Raw genomic sequence first — 18,480 nt, forward strand, 5'->3', positions numbered from 1 at the left:
TTGAACAGTGGCGGAGGAATGGGGTGTGTGTGGGGGGTGCGGTCCACACCGGGTGTCATCACTGAGCGGGGGGTGGGTGACAAAATGAGTTTAGCAATAAAAAATTGGGCTTGCGAAACTTTTTAGGAGTGACTTGGTGGCTTAGGTGCCTGCAGGTTCCACGCTGCCTGAAACCACAGTGTGGGTCTTGCCTCTGCCTACTGCCTCTCCCTCAGCCTCCCTACAGCTGAGGGGGAAGCGGCGGAGAGGCTCGCCCGGGCCCCATGGGTGGCTTGCCCTGCCCCTGGCTGCAGGACATGCCCCTGCAGCAGGCACCTGAGTGGCTAGCTATGCCGCTGGGGTTGATATCAGCTGTTGGCATCAACAAGCACTTGCCAAGACTCACTCCCCAGTAGCAGCAGGTGAGCAACATAGCTGCCAAGTCTCCCGTATTCCCTGGGAAATCCCCGTTTTTCCAGCTATTCCTAGCAGAAAAAACATTTTTTTGTTTTTTCCTGGTTTATTCTGGCGTGGTGGCCATTTTGGAACTGGGTGGAGCATGCTCAGAAGCGACTTTTGATGCTGCTCTGCCCAGTTCCAAAATGGCTGCAGTGCGACTTCCGGTCTGCTACTTCCGCCCGGTCCCTTATTTCTCCGACAGCAACTTGGCAGGTATGGTGAGCAATGAAAAGCAGAAAGAACTAACTTCCTCACACTTTGTTCTCCCTGCCCCCCTGCTCAGGAAATAATACCAACTGAGTCAGCAACAGGAGTGGCAACAGGAGATCAGGGCCAAATCTACACTATAACTTTAAAGCACTATTATACCACTTTAACAGTCATGTCTTCTCCCAAAGCATCCTGGGAATTGTAATTCGTTAAGTGTGCCGAGAGTTGTTAGGAAACCTCTCTTCCCCACACAGAATTACAATTCTCAGAGTGGTTTAACAATCAATCCCTCTTCCCAGGGAACTCTGGGAATTGCAGCTCTGTGACGGGAATAGCAATCTCTCTCTTTGCAATTCTCAGTAACCTGAACAAATGACAGTTCCCAGGATGCTTTGGAGGAAGCCAAGACTGTTAAAGTGGTATAAGAGTGCTTTTAATGTCTGGTGTGGATGTAGCCTGGGACAACAGTCATGGAGATAGGAGATTAGAATTGAAAATAACTTTGTGGAATACATGAAAACTCATTGGGGAACTTTGGGTTTAATACTAGTAGTCACTTGCCAAAGTAGAAATGCTATGTATTTCAAAAGACATTTGGGATCCATTTCCTTTGCTGATAGCCAGCTTCCATTTTTATTATATCACATATATTATTATATCACATATATGTCACAGTTCAACTCTGGAAAAGAACTTGGAGTGGCCAGTGGCTGTGGAGTGCTGCTGCTGTTCCATTGGCCACCTCCTGATGTCTCTGAATATTCCATATGCCTGAAGAACTTTCTTCAAATGGCAGCATAACCCTCTCTTGGACTTGCCAGGTGAACTGCGCTGAGGACACTCAGTCAGAATTTCAGAGCTTATAATGTCGTAGTAGAGGTTTCTTTGTTGCTTCTGTTTAAATTACTGACCTAAACACCAGGGGCTTCAGAAACCTGTAGGTGATCTCATGTGAATTCTTTTCCCCAGCTTTTCAGTTCCAAACATCTTCTACACAAATGTTGTTTTAATAGGTGAAAAGACTTCTGAGACATGCAGGATCAAAGGCTGGTGTTTGGGCAGGAGCAGGTCCAACAATCTTTGCCTAAAGTCCATGGCGCTTTTATGCGGAACCCATATTAAAGACAGAGCTTCATAAACTGTCTGGTCCACATAGTCTAGCTAGAATCAAACATGGGGAACACACAGCTTTGAGTCACTCTCCCCATCCCATACCCTCCCCCAAACCATGCTTTCCCATCTATTATTATTATTTGCATACAAAATACAAATGTGGGGAAGCTCAGAGATAGAGCAAATGCTTTGCATGCACAGGGTCCCAGATTCAGTCTCTGGCTTCTCCAGGTAGAGCTGGGAAAAATTCCTGATGGAGATTTAAATAAAGAACAGAATAGGGTGGCACAACACAGAAGCATTTTTCTTTTCTATGTGAGTAAAGGTAGATGGAAAGATATGACTTTGGGATGGGGAGTGATATAGAGCCACTCTAGACTTTTTGTTTTTGCAGATGATACTATCATGAGCACAAATCATAAGGAAGGCAGCATAAAAAGAATGTCTGGAGGGACCCCTAAGGATGGTCATTCCCTACTTTTGATTGCCCAGACTCCACTTCTCAATTGGCCTTGCCTCCCATTCCTCTGTCCCCTCTGCTAATTCAGGTTTGCTATTTTCAGTTACAGGAGGCTGCAATGCTGGCCCATTTTGCTGCCCAAGGCAAAACAGCAACACACACACACACACACACACACACACACACACACACACACACACACACACCGTTCCTTAAGCCAAGGTGCATAGTACCCAAAGCTGATTCTGACTACAGATACACACAATAGTATTCCTTTCATCATGGTGCTACACAGAAAGGTCTAAACGCCTCTGACCAGACCAGAACCCCCAGTGTTACCTGCCCTCTCTGCTCTTCAGATCTGAAAAGCAGAGAGGATGTGATTTCCTCCACTTCCTGCCACTGGTGAGGTTTGAATCCCCATGTCTAGCCCAGCTCCATGATGTTACTGCTGTGTGTCTGGGTGTCTGATGGGCCACGAAACATGGTTTGGGGGCGAGATCTGGCCCGTAGGCCAACAGTTTGCAAATATAGGTTACTGGAGCTCCTCTGAGCTCTCATAATCTGTGTGATAACATTCATTTGCCTGTGTGAGCATTCTAAAATATCTCTACGCCTTTCCTATTGCCTCCTTGAAGATTCTTTTTATCTCCGTGGACGTCCGTGCAAAGGGCAATGACAGGGTTATGTCTTATTTTCACCTGAAGAAGTCTCAGCTGCCTGCACTGGCTGCATACCACACTCCAGATGAGGAGCAGGAGGTGCTGTCCATGGATGAAGTCTCCCTGGAGACTGTAAGGGGTTTTTGCAATGGTTTCTTACAGAGAAAGGAATTGGTGAGTGCACAGGATGACAACTGGGCTGACCAATCACAGCCTTCTGCTCCATTATCAACCCCACCCCCTGGAAATGTTGTACCCACTTTTCCACTTCAATCTGATGTCTAGTTTTATACCTGACACAGCTGGTAGTGCTTCAGAGCAATGCTTTTGCACCTAAATAATAAACAGAGGACCAAACTAGATGTGATATTAAGTGTATCTTTTTACTTCTTCTTCTTCTTCTTCTTCTTCTTCTTCTTCTTCTTCTTCTTCTTCTTCTTCTTCTTCTTCTCTTCTTCTTCTTCTAAAAATCAAATATCAGACAATGGGGGACAGAGGGGATTGATGATTATCAAGACAGCCACTGGTGGTGATGGAGGTGTTTAACCCTTTCCTGGAATGCTAAGGTCTCTTATTGGTGCCTATGGAGGATTTCCTTCCAATGCAAATAACAGCTACTAAGGGGCTATTTTCATCAGGGCTACACCTGGGGAGGAAAGGGTTAAACGTACTCATCCCTACCTGGTGAGATTCTGATAACTGTCTGCCTTCCCAGTGCTTGTTTTTAAAATCATGCAGTCTAAATGCAAAGAAGCATTTAAAGGTAAAGGAGCCCCTGACCATCAGGTCCAGTCGTGTCTGACTCTGGGGTTGCGGCGCTCATCTCGCTCTATAGGCCGAGGGAGCCGGCGTTTGTCTGCAGACAGCTTCCGGGTCATGTGGCCAGCATGACAAAGCTGCTTCTGGCGAACCAGAGCAGTGCACGGAAATGCGTTTACCTTCCCGCCGGAGCGATCCCTATTTATCTACTTGCACTTTGACGTGCTTTCGAACTGCTAGGTGGGCAGGAGCTGGGACCAAGCAACGGGAGCTCACCTTCTGATCAGCAAGCCCTAGACTCTGTGGTTTAACCCACAGCGCCACCTGGGTCCCTAAAGATGCATTTAACTCAATAATGCAGATAATTTCTGACATAGCAGGTACTGTGTGCATCCCCATCTGTCAACAGTTCTTTTTTTAAATACAGTTTTATTATTAAGGATTTCTTGATTTACAAAAGTATGTGCAATATCTCTCTCTCGTATTTTCCCCCCATGTATCATTTTTTTCTGAATTATTAGTGGGCTATAGCAGTGCTATTGCATCAGTGATCACCAAGCACAGCCATCCATATCTTCCCCTGAGCCAGTTCAGAGTCACAATATGCGTCCTCTTGGGTGATTGCGAAATATTCTCTATAGCTGCCCTAAGAAAATATGTCCATGTAAAAACCATCTCTGTGCAGCTCAGTCTACCATGGAAGTAGAATAACTTCTCCTTCTGAAAAGCTGTACAGTCTCAAAAGATTTAGAGATCTGTGCTAAAAATAATTTCTTAAATCTGAAATTATAGGATTGGAATGAATTAAGCAAATGGAACAAATGTGAACAATTACATTCAGTTTGTACGTTTTCTCCTCTGGCTAAACAGCTTGACACCCCCCCCCCCCGAGCAATGGAAATGTTTTATTTTTGTTTTTCTAGGATTTGGGTAAGGAGGTTTGGACTCATGGAAAACTGGAGAATTGTGGTGGAATATGCATGCAACAGTCAGGGCACAGGGACTCCAGATGATGGGGAAAAGTTTGGGAACTGGCAAAAGCAACTCTGCCTCATTTCCTTGAAAGAGGAAACCTTAGGAATTATGGGGCCTGCTGCTGTTGTGGAGACAGAAGAGATCCACTAGGGAATGGATCTTCAGAATATTTTGGTGCCAAGTTTATCTGCACATATTTTTTTCCTCCTAATTCCTGTCTTGCTCTTTAATCTTGATGTGAAGCGAGTCCCCTACCTCCTTGTTCTGCTAAAAATATGAAAAAAATATCACATGAAATATTCATTATATGTATAATATTATAGGGATATGCATTCCAGATTTCCTACAGTAACCAGCACATAACAGGTAAATACAGTGATACAATATAATTTTATACAATTACAACACACACACACACACACACACAACAGAGATTTCCTGCCTTCAGAGGCATAGCTGCCAAGTCTCCCGTTGAAAAAGCCAGGATCAGCAGCGGCGCGGCACTGGAAGTCGCTTCTACACATGTCTGGACATGCGTAGAAGCAACTTTTGGTGCCGGTGCTGCCCAATTTCCGGTGCCCAGACATGGGCAGAGCGGTACCCGAAATCGGTTCTGCGCATGTCCAGACATGCGCAGAAGGAGCCTCCCTGGCAGGTAGGAAACTGGGGGATTTACGGGATTTTTTTCTATTTGGGATAACAGCGGGAAACAGATTAAAATCCGGTGGTTTCCCGCGAAAAACGGGAGACTTGGCAGCTATGTTCAGAGGTCTTGTTTGAGTGATGGGAGGAAAACTAAAATAGTATAAGAGATTAAGGTAAAGGGACCCCTGATCATTAGGTCCAGTCGTGACCGACTCTGGGGTTGCGTGTTCATCTCGCATTATTGGCCGAGGGAGCTGGCGTACAGCTTCCAGGTCATGTGGCCAGCATGACAAAGCCGCTTCTGGCGAACCAGAGCAGCACACAGAAACACCATTTACCTTCCCACTGTAGCGGTACCTATTTATCTACTTGCACTTTGACGTGCTTTCGAACTGCTAGGTTGGCAGGAGCTGGGACCGAGCAACGGGAGCTCACCCCATCGCAGGGATTCAAACCGCCGACCTTCTGATCAGCAAGCCCTAGGCTCTGTGGTTTAACCCACAGCACCACCTGTGTCCCCATATTAATGTGGCTCAGTTGGTAGAGGATGACACTCTTGATCTCGGACTTGTGGGTTTCAGCCCCATGTTGGGCAAGTGATTCCTGCATTGCAGGGGCTTGGACTAGATGGATCTCAGGATAACGCTACAATTCTATGGTTCTATGCATAGTGAGAGACACCAAGTGCTCTTTCGGGATCTCAAGTGTCTCCACTCCCAGTTCATCTTTCCACTAAAAATCATGATCTTGACGTGGTTCCTTTTGTTCTGCTTTATTTCAGAAAGAAAACTCTAAGCCAGGGGATAAGATCTTCAAAGAGGAACTCTGACCCTGTTCCAACAGCCTCCAGCCACAACCTAATTCCTGCTCTAGTTCTGCGCATTCTCTTGTCTTGGGGGGGGGGGGGATAATCAGCCACAACCAACAGTCACACAACAGAAATGTGCCAGACCATGTCAGCCAAGTTCAATGCTTCCTCAATCCTCCGATAAATGCTCCCATTGGGCAGACCCACACTATACCACACTATACCTCTGGCTTTCACCAGAGAATCCTGGGAACTGTAGGGTTATTTGGGCAAAGTCATGTGCTTTACATGTGCATTGAATATGCTTTAAAGGTATAGTCTGGGTCTGCCCCATTGTCTTTCCTACTTTACCAGATCCATCTTTCCAGTTTTATTCTTTGGTAATTCAAGCTCTGCCCTGTTTTGCAAACAATGAGATTAAGGGCTGCTGAGATCTGCTAGCTTTGGACAGGCTACCAGGTAGTTGGCTCTTGACATGGCAATGCCACCTTAGTGGTGGGTTTATCCTATTTCAGTTTGTTCTGCAATGCTTTCCCTATGCTGCCATATTATTGCTGTCTGAAGGGGTTATAGTGCAACAAAAGTGGAACAAAAATAAAAAAAGAACATTTGTGGTATAATAAATATTCCAACAGGAGGTTACAGGATATGCACAGACTGGGAATAAAGCAATGTGACCAAACTTTTACAGGCACAAACAGTAGTGATAGCTCATGCGTGAGCTCCCCATTAGCACCATGAGCACATATAACCATGAATGTGCAATAAAAGGGTGTCTGAAGAGGGATGTTGCATCACAACTGGTGTGTGTGTGTGTGTGTGTGTGTGTGTGTGTGTGTCTGTCTGTCTGTCTGTCTGTCTGTCTGTCTGTCTGTCTGTCTGTCTGTCAAGAAAGACCTATGATTAAGGCATGAGACAGCTCCTCTACAGGATCTTGTAAGAGCCACTTGAAGGAAAATCTTACAGCAGTACAGCTTTGAGGCCTAAACCTGGATGTATTTAATTAGTTGGTTGTTTCTTTAAAGCACTCTTTAGCTGAAGCGCCTCCTCGAGCAGCTTTATAAAGATCCCCAAAGAAAACAGGATGGGAAAAAAGCAAGCTCAGCCTCCACGTCTTGAAAGCTACGTTCTTATAACAACCAGCTGGCATGGAAACAGTTCAGAAAGCCAGATGGGATGGCAGCTGTTAGATGAGAGTTGCATTGTGTTGTTTGCCACCCCAAGCAATGTGGAATTCTAGAGGGTTCGGGGCTCGGTTTCCTAGGAAAGAGGGACAGCGGAGACTGTGGTGTCTTTATGATGTATGGTTTATTTACACACATATATAACCTGAGCCTACAATGCAGGGTATCACAGCATTAACACTCCAAGAGGCTCTTGTTTTTCCCATAGTCATAGCCTTGGATTCAAGCAGAAATCAAGCATGGTTCTGTCTCTCTGGTTTCTGCCAGCAGCCTCCTTCCAGCTCTCTCTCACACAAGTGGCTTTTGTCTTTCTCACTACCAGCAAGGTGAGGAAGAAGGGCCCATCCATTTGCCCTCTGACACAGAGAAACTTCGCTTGTCATACTAAGGACTGTACTTACGTAAATAGTAATGAGAATCCTTGGCTAATTCAACAATGAAATCCTACATTAGATTTTAGCCCTTGCTGGACTTAGGATTCCAGCATCACAAGGGATTCTGGCATCATGCAGGCTGACCCCCCCCCCCCCGCCCAAACCTCACAACTGTATTATGGGGCACAAAAAGCATTGCTTGGTCCAATTCAATACTTAAGATTCTGTTTTACTTCAGCCAGGGTGTTTAAAATGCATCCTGTCAGAGTCTCCAGTGAAAACGTAGTCTGCAAGGGGTTCACTTTACAACAGAATTGTAAAAATGTAGTTGGGGGGGAGGTTATAGCTGACTGTCTTTTAACTGAAGTGCTTGCTGAGTCAGACTGCTGAAGAGTAGGGAAGAGGAAGGCTGCTACAGATGAAGAATATCACTGCATCCAAGATGTGGCAGAGAGCTATCCCGCTTCGCTCTTGGGATACCCTTTCTAACCCTGACAGATTGCTGCTGCCATGTGAACAGTTGCCACGTTGTCTCTCAGGAAGGCATTTGACTTGAGGGGAACTGCTAAGTACTGCAGAGCAGAGAAACCACAGAACACCCCCTGTCCCCAAGGGCAAAGCTAGGAGTAAAAGGCTACTCTTGTTCTCCTAATCCCTGCTCAGCCGCCTCCATCTCTGAAAGTGGAGTTACCAGCAGCAATGTGCAGTGGTGGCGGCAGCAGCAGCAAGACACAACAGCCAAGGGAATGAGATGGACTTGCATGGCCCACAGTGCAGCAGTCAAAGGATCTCTGTCCTCTAAAACAGCCTCTTGTTGCAACTTACAAGGCCACTCACAAGTTCTTGGGTGCCTCCATTTGTCCCTTGCTAATTCTTCCTCATCTCAGGATTTCATTTTCCACTCTGAATTGCAACACCAGAACTCAAAGCTGAACAGCCCTACTATGGGATCTTGGCACAACGGGGTGAGTGGAGTTGGCACACGGTTAAAGCGCTGGGTTCTACCCTGCTGAGAACTGGCAGTGCAGAAACACACAAGCGCAAATCGCCAACTTGAAAACAACAACAACAACACCCAGGAACGTATTGCAGGCACACCTACAGACACAAAACCCCACACCTGCTTTCCTACTGTCTGGAATGGATAGAGAGATCAGCGCTGCACAGAAGTGACTGGTTAGGAATCACTTCTTCACAGAGTACATAGCTGAACTGGAATTTGCTACTGCAGCAAGTAGCAAGGGCAGCCAACTTGGATTTCTTTAAGAAGGAATTAGAAAAGTTCATGGCAGGTAAGATATGTACCTTCTCCAATGGCAATGCCCATGCTCATGGGGTGAGAGTGCTGTTGCATTCATGTCCTGCATGCAGGCTTCTCAATGATCTGGTTGGCCACTGTGAGAATAGGATGCTGGACCAGATGGTCCTTTGGGATGATCTATTTGGGCTCTTCTTGGGTGAAGTTCTCCATCAGTCCTGCCTCCACTGAACATGGTAAACATAAACTCTCAACTCAACCTTGCTGATCTGTATTGCCTAATGAATCTGATCTCATCATTTCAGTTTGACCTTCACATCCATAGAACTTCATGTCATCATCACCACTCCTATTTATCTGAACTTATAATTATCCAGACATTTTGAATATTCCCCAATGGAAAGGAACGTTTCCATCACCCGACCTGCAAAGAGAAAATTTGTCAAAACCAGTTCCCCACCTTTATCAGTCCTATTGGCAAATTCCATACATATCTATTTGTCCTGTACTGTTTCCACTGACTGCTGGGTGTCCAAAGATCCTCAGAGCAAGAGGATGTTCATATCATATGACCATCACAATATCTTTCCCACGATCTCAGCACATGGTGAAATGTAATGGTTTCATAGGCAAATCTCTTTTGGGGAAATTAGGCTTCAGAACATATTCACTTCGTAGGAGGGCCTTGCCTTAAATACCTAAGTGTCACACACTTGTAATTCATTTATACCAAGGCTAGGAAATCTTTTACCTTCCAAATGTTGTTTGGATCCAAATCCCATTGGTCCCAGCCAGTGCCCTGTCTCTCCCTCTTGAACTCGGAACTTGAACTGTTGTCACATCTGGAGGTTTTGAAAGTTCTGTTGATGAATTCAGTACAGTGGTACCTCGGGTTAAGAACTTAATTCGTTCTAGAGGTCTGTTCTTAACCTGAAACTGTTCTTAACCTGAGGCACCACTTCAGCTAGTGGGCCTTCTGCTGCCGCCACACGATTTCTGTTCTCATCCTGAAGCAAAGTTCTTAACCCGAGGTACTATTTCTGAGTTAGTGGAGTCTGTAACCTGAAGCGTCTGTAACCCAAGGTACCACTGTACAGCATCCCACTACGGGTCTACAGGTTACACACAGGTAAGGCATGACAGAGTACTATGATACATGACTAGGCGTAACTAAGCTATTGATCCAACACTTGACATGCTCCCTCTGAGAGAGTGGTGTGTACAGCTATTCACACAGGCAGGACATGCAAGATTTGCTTGAGCCAGCACTGTTCCCTTGCTCCTTTGGAGACAAAGGTGGAGGTGACATAGCTGGCTCCCTGTCAGACTTATTCCCAGGTGTCTTCCTTGAGGGATGAGGTGCATAGGACATCCAGTACCATAGAGGCAGGCTGTTCTTCTGCTAGGCCACTAGACCCTTCCCCTGAATCCAGATCCCCACCTCCCACCTCCCAATTTACTAGGACCATCCCTGGGTCAATCTCCTGTGTGGTCCTAAGTGCTCATCCCTCAACTTGCTAGGGTCTTCCCTTGGGTCAGCCTCCTCCAATTCCCTGCGTTCTTCCCATTCCTCATCCTCATCTGACTACCCTTTCTGCAATGTCCCCACGGGTCTCATGACATCCAGTAGTGGACAGCGGAGTGGGGTAGAGGTACTTTCCTGACCTCCTGGCAGGTGAATGGCTGCTGCTTAAAGGGAAGGGCAAGGTGTCAGGGAGGGTAGCGCAGTGCATACGAGCTAATAGGAGTGTTGCAGTGGCTCTGCTGGTGCTCTTGCACCAAACCACCCTCTCCACCACCTTGATCCTCACCCTCCTCCTGGTAAGCAGCAGCGACTCATCTGCTGGGAGGTCAGTCAAGTGTCTCCACCCCACCACAACTCCCTCCACTGCTGGTCCCAGTCAGCATGGCCAATCGTCAGGGATGATGAATTCAACAGCCTCTGGAGAGCCACAGGTTCCATGTCCCTATTTCATGCAAATAACAAAAGACAGGGGAATGGGCCAACCAAAGGCACTGTATAACTTGTATAACATATGCACAGAGTATGGGAAACAAGCAAGACGAATTGGAGCTTTTAATGCAGGATGGCAAATATGACCCGGTAGGCATTACTGAAACCTGATGGGATGAGACCTATGATGGGAATGTAGGAATTGAGGGGTATAACATGTTCAAAAGGATTAGGCCACAAGGATGTTTTCATGGATAGTTGAGATTCCTGCATTGCAGGGGGTTGGGCTAGATAACCCTCGGGGTCCCTTCAAACACCATATAGTTCTATGAGTCTGAAGAGCTGGCTAACTACAAAATAAGGAGCAGAACAGCTATATTGATTTGCCTCTCAGATTGTAGCAATGTGAATCATTTTCAGTCAAATAAGCCAGAGGAAAAACAAAACAGGATGTACAGGGACCTTGTGGTTATGCTAACGTGTTCATGAGGAGATGTTTCCTCAACGCCTGTCCCACGAGTGTACATAGATAATTATAGAGACAACTTTTTAAAGAGGCTTGCTATGTACATTGGTAAACTTTAATTCCTTTTCTCTCTTGTCTAGAAGACCGCATTCGAAACAACAAGCCCTTAAACCACCGTGTGGCCAAGAAGCCATCCCCTATCCTCCCACAGCTGGCCACAGCCAGAGTGCTAAAATATAGAAAGTTGCAGTCAGATGTCCTCACAAGACCCTCCAGTTAGTGGAGTAGTTGTCAAGTGTGGGGGCAGAAGATTTCCTCAAAAGGCTCAAGTCAGCACTTTTGAGAAATGGGACCAACATGCGTAAACACTATGATGGTGTTGCTGCAGATATTTAATGGAGAACATATTTATTAGACCAGTTCAAACCAGCTGATGATCTGCCCACCCCAGGGTACTATCTGGTATGAACTGGTATGAACCACTAGCTAGTGTGAACTGGACCTTTGCCAGGAGATATTGCAAGAAAAATTGGCCGCAGCTGCTCCACTCTAGTTTGTTGCAAGACAATGTCATAGAGTGAAGCAGCTGTACAGATGTTTCCCATCCCAAGGAGTGCTTCTGTTTAAAGAACATGTAAAGCTAACATGCATTTTTATCCACAATTGTAGCTTATAGCACATACTTTTAACTGTTGTGTTAATTCATTATGTTTTTAATTTAATTTGTTTTTAACATTGGTTTTGTTGACATTTTAAATGTATATTTTATATTCTTGGTAAACAACTTTGATATTTTATTTACAGTTAAGCAGTATAAAATCCTGTTAATAAAATAAAATACTATGCTTTCTCAAACCGCTCATAATGTGGGGTCGCTGCCAAATTGCAGTTCTTTCCGCATTGCGATTAGGAGAGTTGTTTAGAAGATGACTATTGGGTAGTGTCTGCGATGTCATTGATGATGAGCAACATAAGTCCTCCTCCTCCAAAGCCCATGCGTTCAGAAAAGGAGAACTGAAACTGATTATTCTCAAGGCAAAGTCTGGAGAAGCCCCATGCCAGTCTTCCTGCTGCCCCACAGCATTTTCAGAAACAGCCTTGAGATTTTAGCTAGAATAGCCTTTGGGACTTTGCTTGGATGATCATACTTATTCCTTTGGAAGTCCCTGCTTTCTACGCCCAGTGCTCTTAACCTCTATTACACTAGATGTGTAGTATTCAGCCTTTTGAATATTGAGTTATCTTAGTTTTGTGCGATACCTGTAGCATAGCTGTCAACTTTTCCCTTTTCTCGCAAGGAATCCTATTCGGAATAAGGGAATTTCCCTTAAAAAAGGGGAAAGTTGACAGCTATGAGTCCTGTAGGGGTAGGACAATCAGATGAGACGCTTTGCTTCTACGACTCTCTGTCCCCTGAGATTCCCTTCTTGTCTTGATGGAACCAAAATATGGCACGATAGATACTCTGTGGGTGGCTTTTGTGGCTGTTACCGAGGGCAGCCTGCTACGTTCTGGTGGTTCTCGGGAATTAATGAGCCAAGACAAGGATTTGGAATTAGAACCAAACCTCTACGTCTACCTCCACCGACCACAAGGCTGAGTCACTTGCCACATAACTAGTTTTTCCAATACCACTAACAACATTGTTATGAAGCAGAAGAGGCAGTGGCTGTCTCAACAGCCCAAATGCCCACTGAAAGGTGCGCATTGATGCGTGGAGGTAGGCTGCATGACTATGGCGAGGACAGAGAGATAATGCCACCCTATTTTCAATGATCGTAGGTAGAGTAAGATAGAGCCGGTGGGGTGGGGGTGGAAGTGATAAGTTACCATGGAAGGTGAAGGCATCTCTGCCTTGTTCAACAATTAAGAACCTGCTGTGCCCACCACTGCTGTTTAATGCTGGATCACTACATAATAAGACCACACTCATCCATGATTTGATCTACTAAGACCTGGGTGGGTGTGCTTAGAGGAGTTGATCTGACCCAGCTGTGCCCACCTGGACACTTGGTACAGCATCAGCACAGGAGTTTCTGTGCTCCACAGATCTTTCATCAGCTGTGAGAGCCTGCACCCAGTATTGGGCCAAGGAGACACTAAACAATGGCTGTTGTTGGTATACCATCCACCCTCTGCTTAGAGGTCATACAAACCTTGAGCAAAAACTTGGCATAAAACCTACACATAAGCAGGAATGAGTATCTTCTAGGTTCCAGCTCAGGGAGGGCAGAGATCTGAGGAGGCTCCTGTACTCATGGAGCCCCCCCCCCCCCAGATCTCAGTTGTGTAGAGTTCTAAATCACATGGGCAGGTGCCTCTGTGAGTACAGGTGGACACTTGCCTCCATCCTCTCCCTACTCACCTGTAGGTTTACACCTGAGCAGAATGTCTACATTGGACTACTATAGCAGGAGATTTTATAATCCAAGGGCGTATGAACACATGGTAGTTAGCTTCAAATGGACAGCATCTGATTGAATCAAATGTAGCACACCAACTTTGTGTCAAATAGGTGATTTAACTTGTGTTGCAGACATGACCTAAGAGCTATTCAGCTTTGCTTCAAATAGGTTACTTAAGAGATATGTAATGACTTACTTGAAGTCACATGGAAAGGCAAGAGGAAGCTTCTCCTAAGCACCAGCTCACTGTCCACCAGCAGATCCTTGTTCCCTGCCAAAAAATATACAAATAAAAGGTTCAGCTGCGTAGCAATTATTTCCAAGGCAGGGCAATGACATCTGTTCAGGAGAGGGAGTATTGGCTTGTGTTTGAGACACTTTGGTTAAATACCACAGCCTCATCATCCCACACAGCTCCTCTTTCACTGCATTTCACGCCAATGGGAATATTCTTTGGGATGCAATTGTTAATGTTTTCTTGGGATCCCAGAGGTTTCCAACGTAGGCCTTCGTCATGAGGTCTTCCCATCTTCAATGTCTTTCCTGAGCTCCTGGAAATATGAAGGTCTTATGTTGGTTTCCCAGCCCTTTTCTCATCCACGGGAAAATATCCCACACTGATGAAGAGATTAAAAAAAACTTGCAAGAGGAACATGTTAGTATTGATTCCACTTAATGCTGCCTTTCTTCCATGATGGAATATAAGGCAGAATAAATACAGGAAGTTTCCAGGCTGTGTCCCATCCAGGTTATTACCTAGACCTGCTTCTCATTAGGAAGGCCAATGGATGTGGGTCCACTGGGCTCATGGGGTGCTGCCCCATCCACCTCAGTCTGGCCTCAGCCAGACTGTTTTTGCCTGGTTGGGATGTGTTGTCAAAGAACTTTTGCTTGCCTCGATAGAGGATAGCAAGGCATGTGAGAATTTTCATAGAAATGTGCCTGTTTTAAAATGGTAATATTCACATTTGCTGCTCCGCCCACTTTTTGCCCTGGCCCCACCCCCATTGGCATTTGGCCCTCAGAAAGTTACCAAGAAGAAAATGTGGCCCTCAGGCTGGACAAGGTTTGCCAGCCCTGTTTAAGGCAGTGGGTTATAAGATGCTTCTTCCTCCACAGGAAATTATTAGACCCAATTAGACAAACTGATTCTATTCAGCTGCTGCTACTAAGCATCACCGTTGAATGATTTGTTATGATGGGTTTGGTCCTTTGTGAGAATTGTGTTTATGCTATGGATTTCATATTTTCCTCAAGTCTCTCTTGCCTACCTTCAAATTCTCACAATGTCCGGAGGAACTTGAGTAGGTGTCCTCAGGGCACAGGCTGGTGGTTTGGTCAGGACAACGGCTGCAAAGGGAAGGCAAGAGCATTGTGGGTAACAGATGTACCAGCACTGCCAACAATCCCAGTGAGGTTATCATTCCAGATTGTGAAGCTGAAAGGGGAGAGAACTGGACGGGAGGAGACCTGCTGGAGAAAACCTGCCACAGCTCCAAGGATGGGCAGGTGACCGTTCAGAGCCAAGGTTGGAGGATACAGGAAACAGATTCCCAGTCCTGTTAGTCCTTGCCTTGGGGCCAAAGTCAAGCTAGACTTAGCAACAACAGATGACACATTTGTTTAAATTTGTCTGTCTGGATCTTGCAGGTGGGATCAAAAGGGGCACTCAGAAAGGTACCTCAAAGCTGACCACCCCATATTTTGTCCCCCCTCCAAGTGCTTTTTTCTTCAGCCAAGCTTCATCACGTATCCTTAGGAGCCAGGTGAAAATGTTTCTCTATAACCAGGCCTTTGGCAGATTGAACATTTGCTGGCCTTTTAAATGTGCTTGTGGGAAGGTGGGGGGGGGGGTTATTGATTTGTTTTCGTTTTATTATGTATTTTGTGTCCTCATTTTGTATTTTTATGTTGTGAACCACCATGTGATCTTCAGATGAAGGGTGGTGCGCGAATTTAATACATAATAAAGAATAAAATAAATAATATAATGGTGTAGTCAGAACATTGGTTCATCTAAACCAGTGCTGTTGACACTGACTCCAGTCTTCTCTGGAGATGTGAGGGGTTGAATCTTGGACACATGAAGCAAGTGCTCTGCCACTGAGCTCTGGCCTTTCCCCACAGCTGAGATGTGCTCCGGTGGCAGAAAAGCTGTTATTGGGGCAGACCCAGGTTTAAATAAATGGGCCTGGCACTATCCTGCCCAGTTAGTTATTATGAGCTGTAGTCAATATTTGCCATAATCTCAGAGCAGATCCGTTGAAATGAATGGACATGGCCAACTTGGGACTATTAATTTAAATGAGTCTACTCTGAGGAGAGTTTAGTTGGATGCAACCATACAAACCTTGTCAGATGCGTGGAGGAGGGAGCATGGCCTTGTGGTGGCTGGTTCTGCCCCTAACTCCCCTTCGTGTGTTCATTGTATGGTCTGAAAAATTCATTTCACAGCATTCCTGAGCGTGCAAAGAGAGACAGCTGTAAACGCAGGGAGTCTTTTCAGACCTAACAATAAATGCACATAGGCTATGGCTGGAAGCCTGCCCCTGGGATGCCACATGCATCCATTGTACATTGTCCATTGCAACTCATTAGCAAGCTTAAAACCATGGAGCCACCTGGAATGAACAAAGACATAGGATTCTTATCTCATTATATATGATCAAGCTTTCCTTAGCACCTCAGCCCTTGCTCCCCCCCGCAAGACCAATTGCAGTCATTAACAGTCGTTAACAGTCACCAACAGGTTTACCACTCCTATCAGCCCATCACCCATTCCCATCACCCCCACCCTCTGAATATACATAAGGGTCTGGCTTCTTCTGTTTCAGTGTATCTGATGAAGTGTGCATGCACACGAAAGCTCATACCAAAATAAAAACTTAGTTGGTCTTTAAGGTGCTACTGAAGGAATTTTTTTATTTTGTTTCGACTCAGACCAACACGGCTACCTACCTGTAACTAGATCCATTGTACATCACCGAAAATGATTTTGGTGAAAGTCCTTTCTGTGTGTTGAATTTAAGGGTCCATTAGCAGCGCACAGTTAAATCCAACACACTTCTCTTCCTGCAAAGAGAGCACAAGGATGAAAAGGCATGTCTAATTTTCTGCAAAACAAAACAAAACAATAGGATGCAGGGAGGGAGAATATGATGATTCACATTAGTCACACAAGAAACAGCAAGAAGATAGGCAAATCACGGAAAACACAACCCAAGTCTACCTACTGGAGGGGGTCAAGCTACACATTAAGTTAATGTTGAGTTTCTCCCCTGAGTTTTCTTTGTACTTTTTGTTGGAGAGAGAGGTTTGGAAGTAGAGTTTTGTAGTAGAGCTAGCACAATGGTGTTTGCTCCAAGCACATTTAAACTTGGTTCGATATACATATATCCTCATTCACTTAAAAAGCAACAACAAAATGTTCCCCAGGAAGAAACTACAATGCCTGGAGATGATTCTTTGGGTCTGTAAAAAAAACTTTGGGAGTTACTTTCCCCAGCATCAATTTAAACTGATACTAGGACAAGCTTGTGCATTGTGTCTGAATACTCTGCTTATGCTCTGTTACTGCTTAATGTACATACCATAATGTACATACCACTAAACATGGGCGTACCCAGGATCAAAACTAGGGGGGGGCAAGGGGAGGGGCCAAGGCACGGAAGGGGAGGGGCCACAAAGTGGGCGGGAACAGCGAACTCGCGCTCCGCCGGGCTGTGCCCCTCCCTAGAAGCAGGGCTGGTGGGCGGAGGCGGAGCCCAGCCCAGCGGAGCGTGAGTTCAGCGTTCCCGCCCGCCGCGCCGCGCTCCCTGGTTCCCCGCCGCGCTTGGCCTTGCCTGAGGGCGCGCCGGGGAGCTGGAGGGAGGGTGTGGCGCGGTGCGGCAGGAATGGCGAACTCGCGCTCCGCCGGGCTGTGCTCCGCCTCTGCCCACCAGCCCTGCTTCTAGAGTAGGGCAGCTGCCCTAACTTGCCGCATGGTGGGTACGCCCTTGCCACTAAATCCATTTCCCAATGATGTTTCCTGAGCCCAAGAGAGAAAAGCACCCTCATCCCTCTGAGTACAGAACACGGAATTAGTTGAGCTTAGTCATATATCCTGGAGGCTCTGTGTTTTGAAACCTTATCCTGCTCTAAAATATGTGGGTGGTGCGTGCTGTTTAATATAAACCATGTTTAGTCTCATTCCTCCCCTGCTTTAACAAATCAGAGCGTCCAAACCCCAAAACTGAGAAAGAGACAGCTTCTATTTTGGGCGGCGAATATGCGCCAAGTCTCAGCCCATGTTTTATTTTTGTTTAATAAATTAACTCGGTCTCAGAGAATTTGTCTGTGGCTGAAAAACAAGGTCCAGACCATATCATGTTATTGTGGCTGTGAAGAGGTGTGCATGTGTGGGGGAGTGAACTCAATTTCAAGGTAAACACTCTCCTACCTTGTCATCCTTTCTTCGTAAAATCTGTGAAAAGCCTCGGCTTCATAAACATCACTAACACAGGTTCCTGATCCGTAAATCACACACCCACTGGGTTGTCAATACAGCAGTGTAAACAAGAACTGTGCTTGCATCACTTTTGCATCTGGGCATGTACTTTTATGGCTGCTGACACTGGCAAAATCTGATTTAACGTAGGAGAGATGAGATTAGAATGTGTGTGTGTGTGAAGTTGTTTGAAGGTGGCCTTGTTTTAATTGGCTCAGCAGTCTTGGGAGGGTATTTAATCATTCCCCATTTCACTGCTTCACCAGGGGCTTACCCAGGGGCA

General features: G+C 45.8%; 1 protein-coding gene and 1 long non-coding RNA gene across 7 annotated transcripts in view; one reads left to right on the plus strand and one right to left on the minus strand.

Annotated features, from left to right (window-relative positions):
• Positions 1 to 7,877, plus strand: part of ERP27 (endoplasmic reticulum protein 27) — a 25,907-nt gene extending 18,030 nt beyond the window's left edge. For 4 of the 6 annotated variants that reach the window (XM_035126802.2, XM_035126804.2, XM_035126805.2 and 1 more), the window contains one exon: positions 2,860 to 6,037. In XM_035126802.2, coding sequence (XP_034982693.1) covers positions 2,860 to 3,168 — 309 coding nt within the window. In that variant the 3' untranslated portion in view covers positions 3,169 to 6,037. The other 2 variants (XM_035126803.2, XM_035126807.2) reach the window with 2 other exon arrangements.
• On the minus strand, positions 7,698 to 18,249 carry LOC118090733 (uncharacterized). Its single transcript, XR_004693303.2, has 6 exons — positions 18,150 to 18,249; positions 16,670 to 16,783; positions 16,062 to 16,170; positions 13,908 to 15,061; positions 9,638 to 9,746; positions 7,698 to 9,310 (listed from the first exon to the last, which is right to left on the minus strand). It is a non-coding gene; the product is annotated as an uncharacterized LOC118090733 (long non-coding RNA).
• Between the last annotated feature and the right edge of the window lie 231 nt (positions 18,250 to 18,480).

The sequence above is a fragment of the Zootoca vivipara genome, chromosome 10 (genome assembly GCF_963506605.1).
Source record: "Zootoca vivipara chromosome 10, rZooViv1.1, whole genome shotgun sequence".
Taxonomy (NCBI): domain Eukaryota; kingdom Metazoa; phylum Chordata; class Lepidosauria; order Squamata; family Lacertidae; genus Zootoca; species Zootoca vivipara.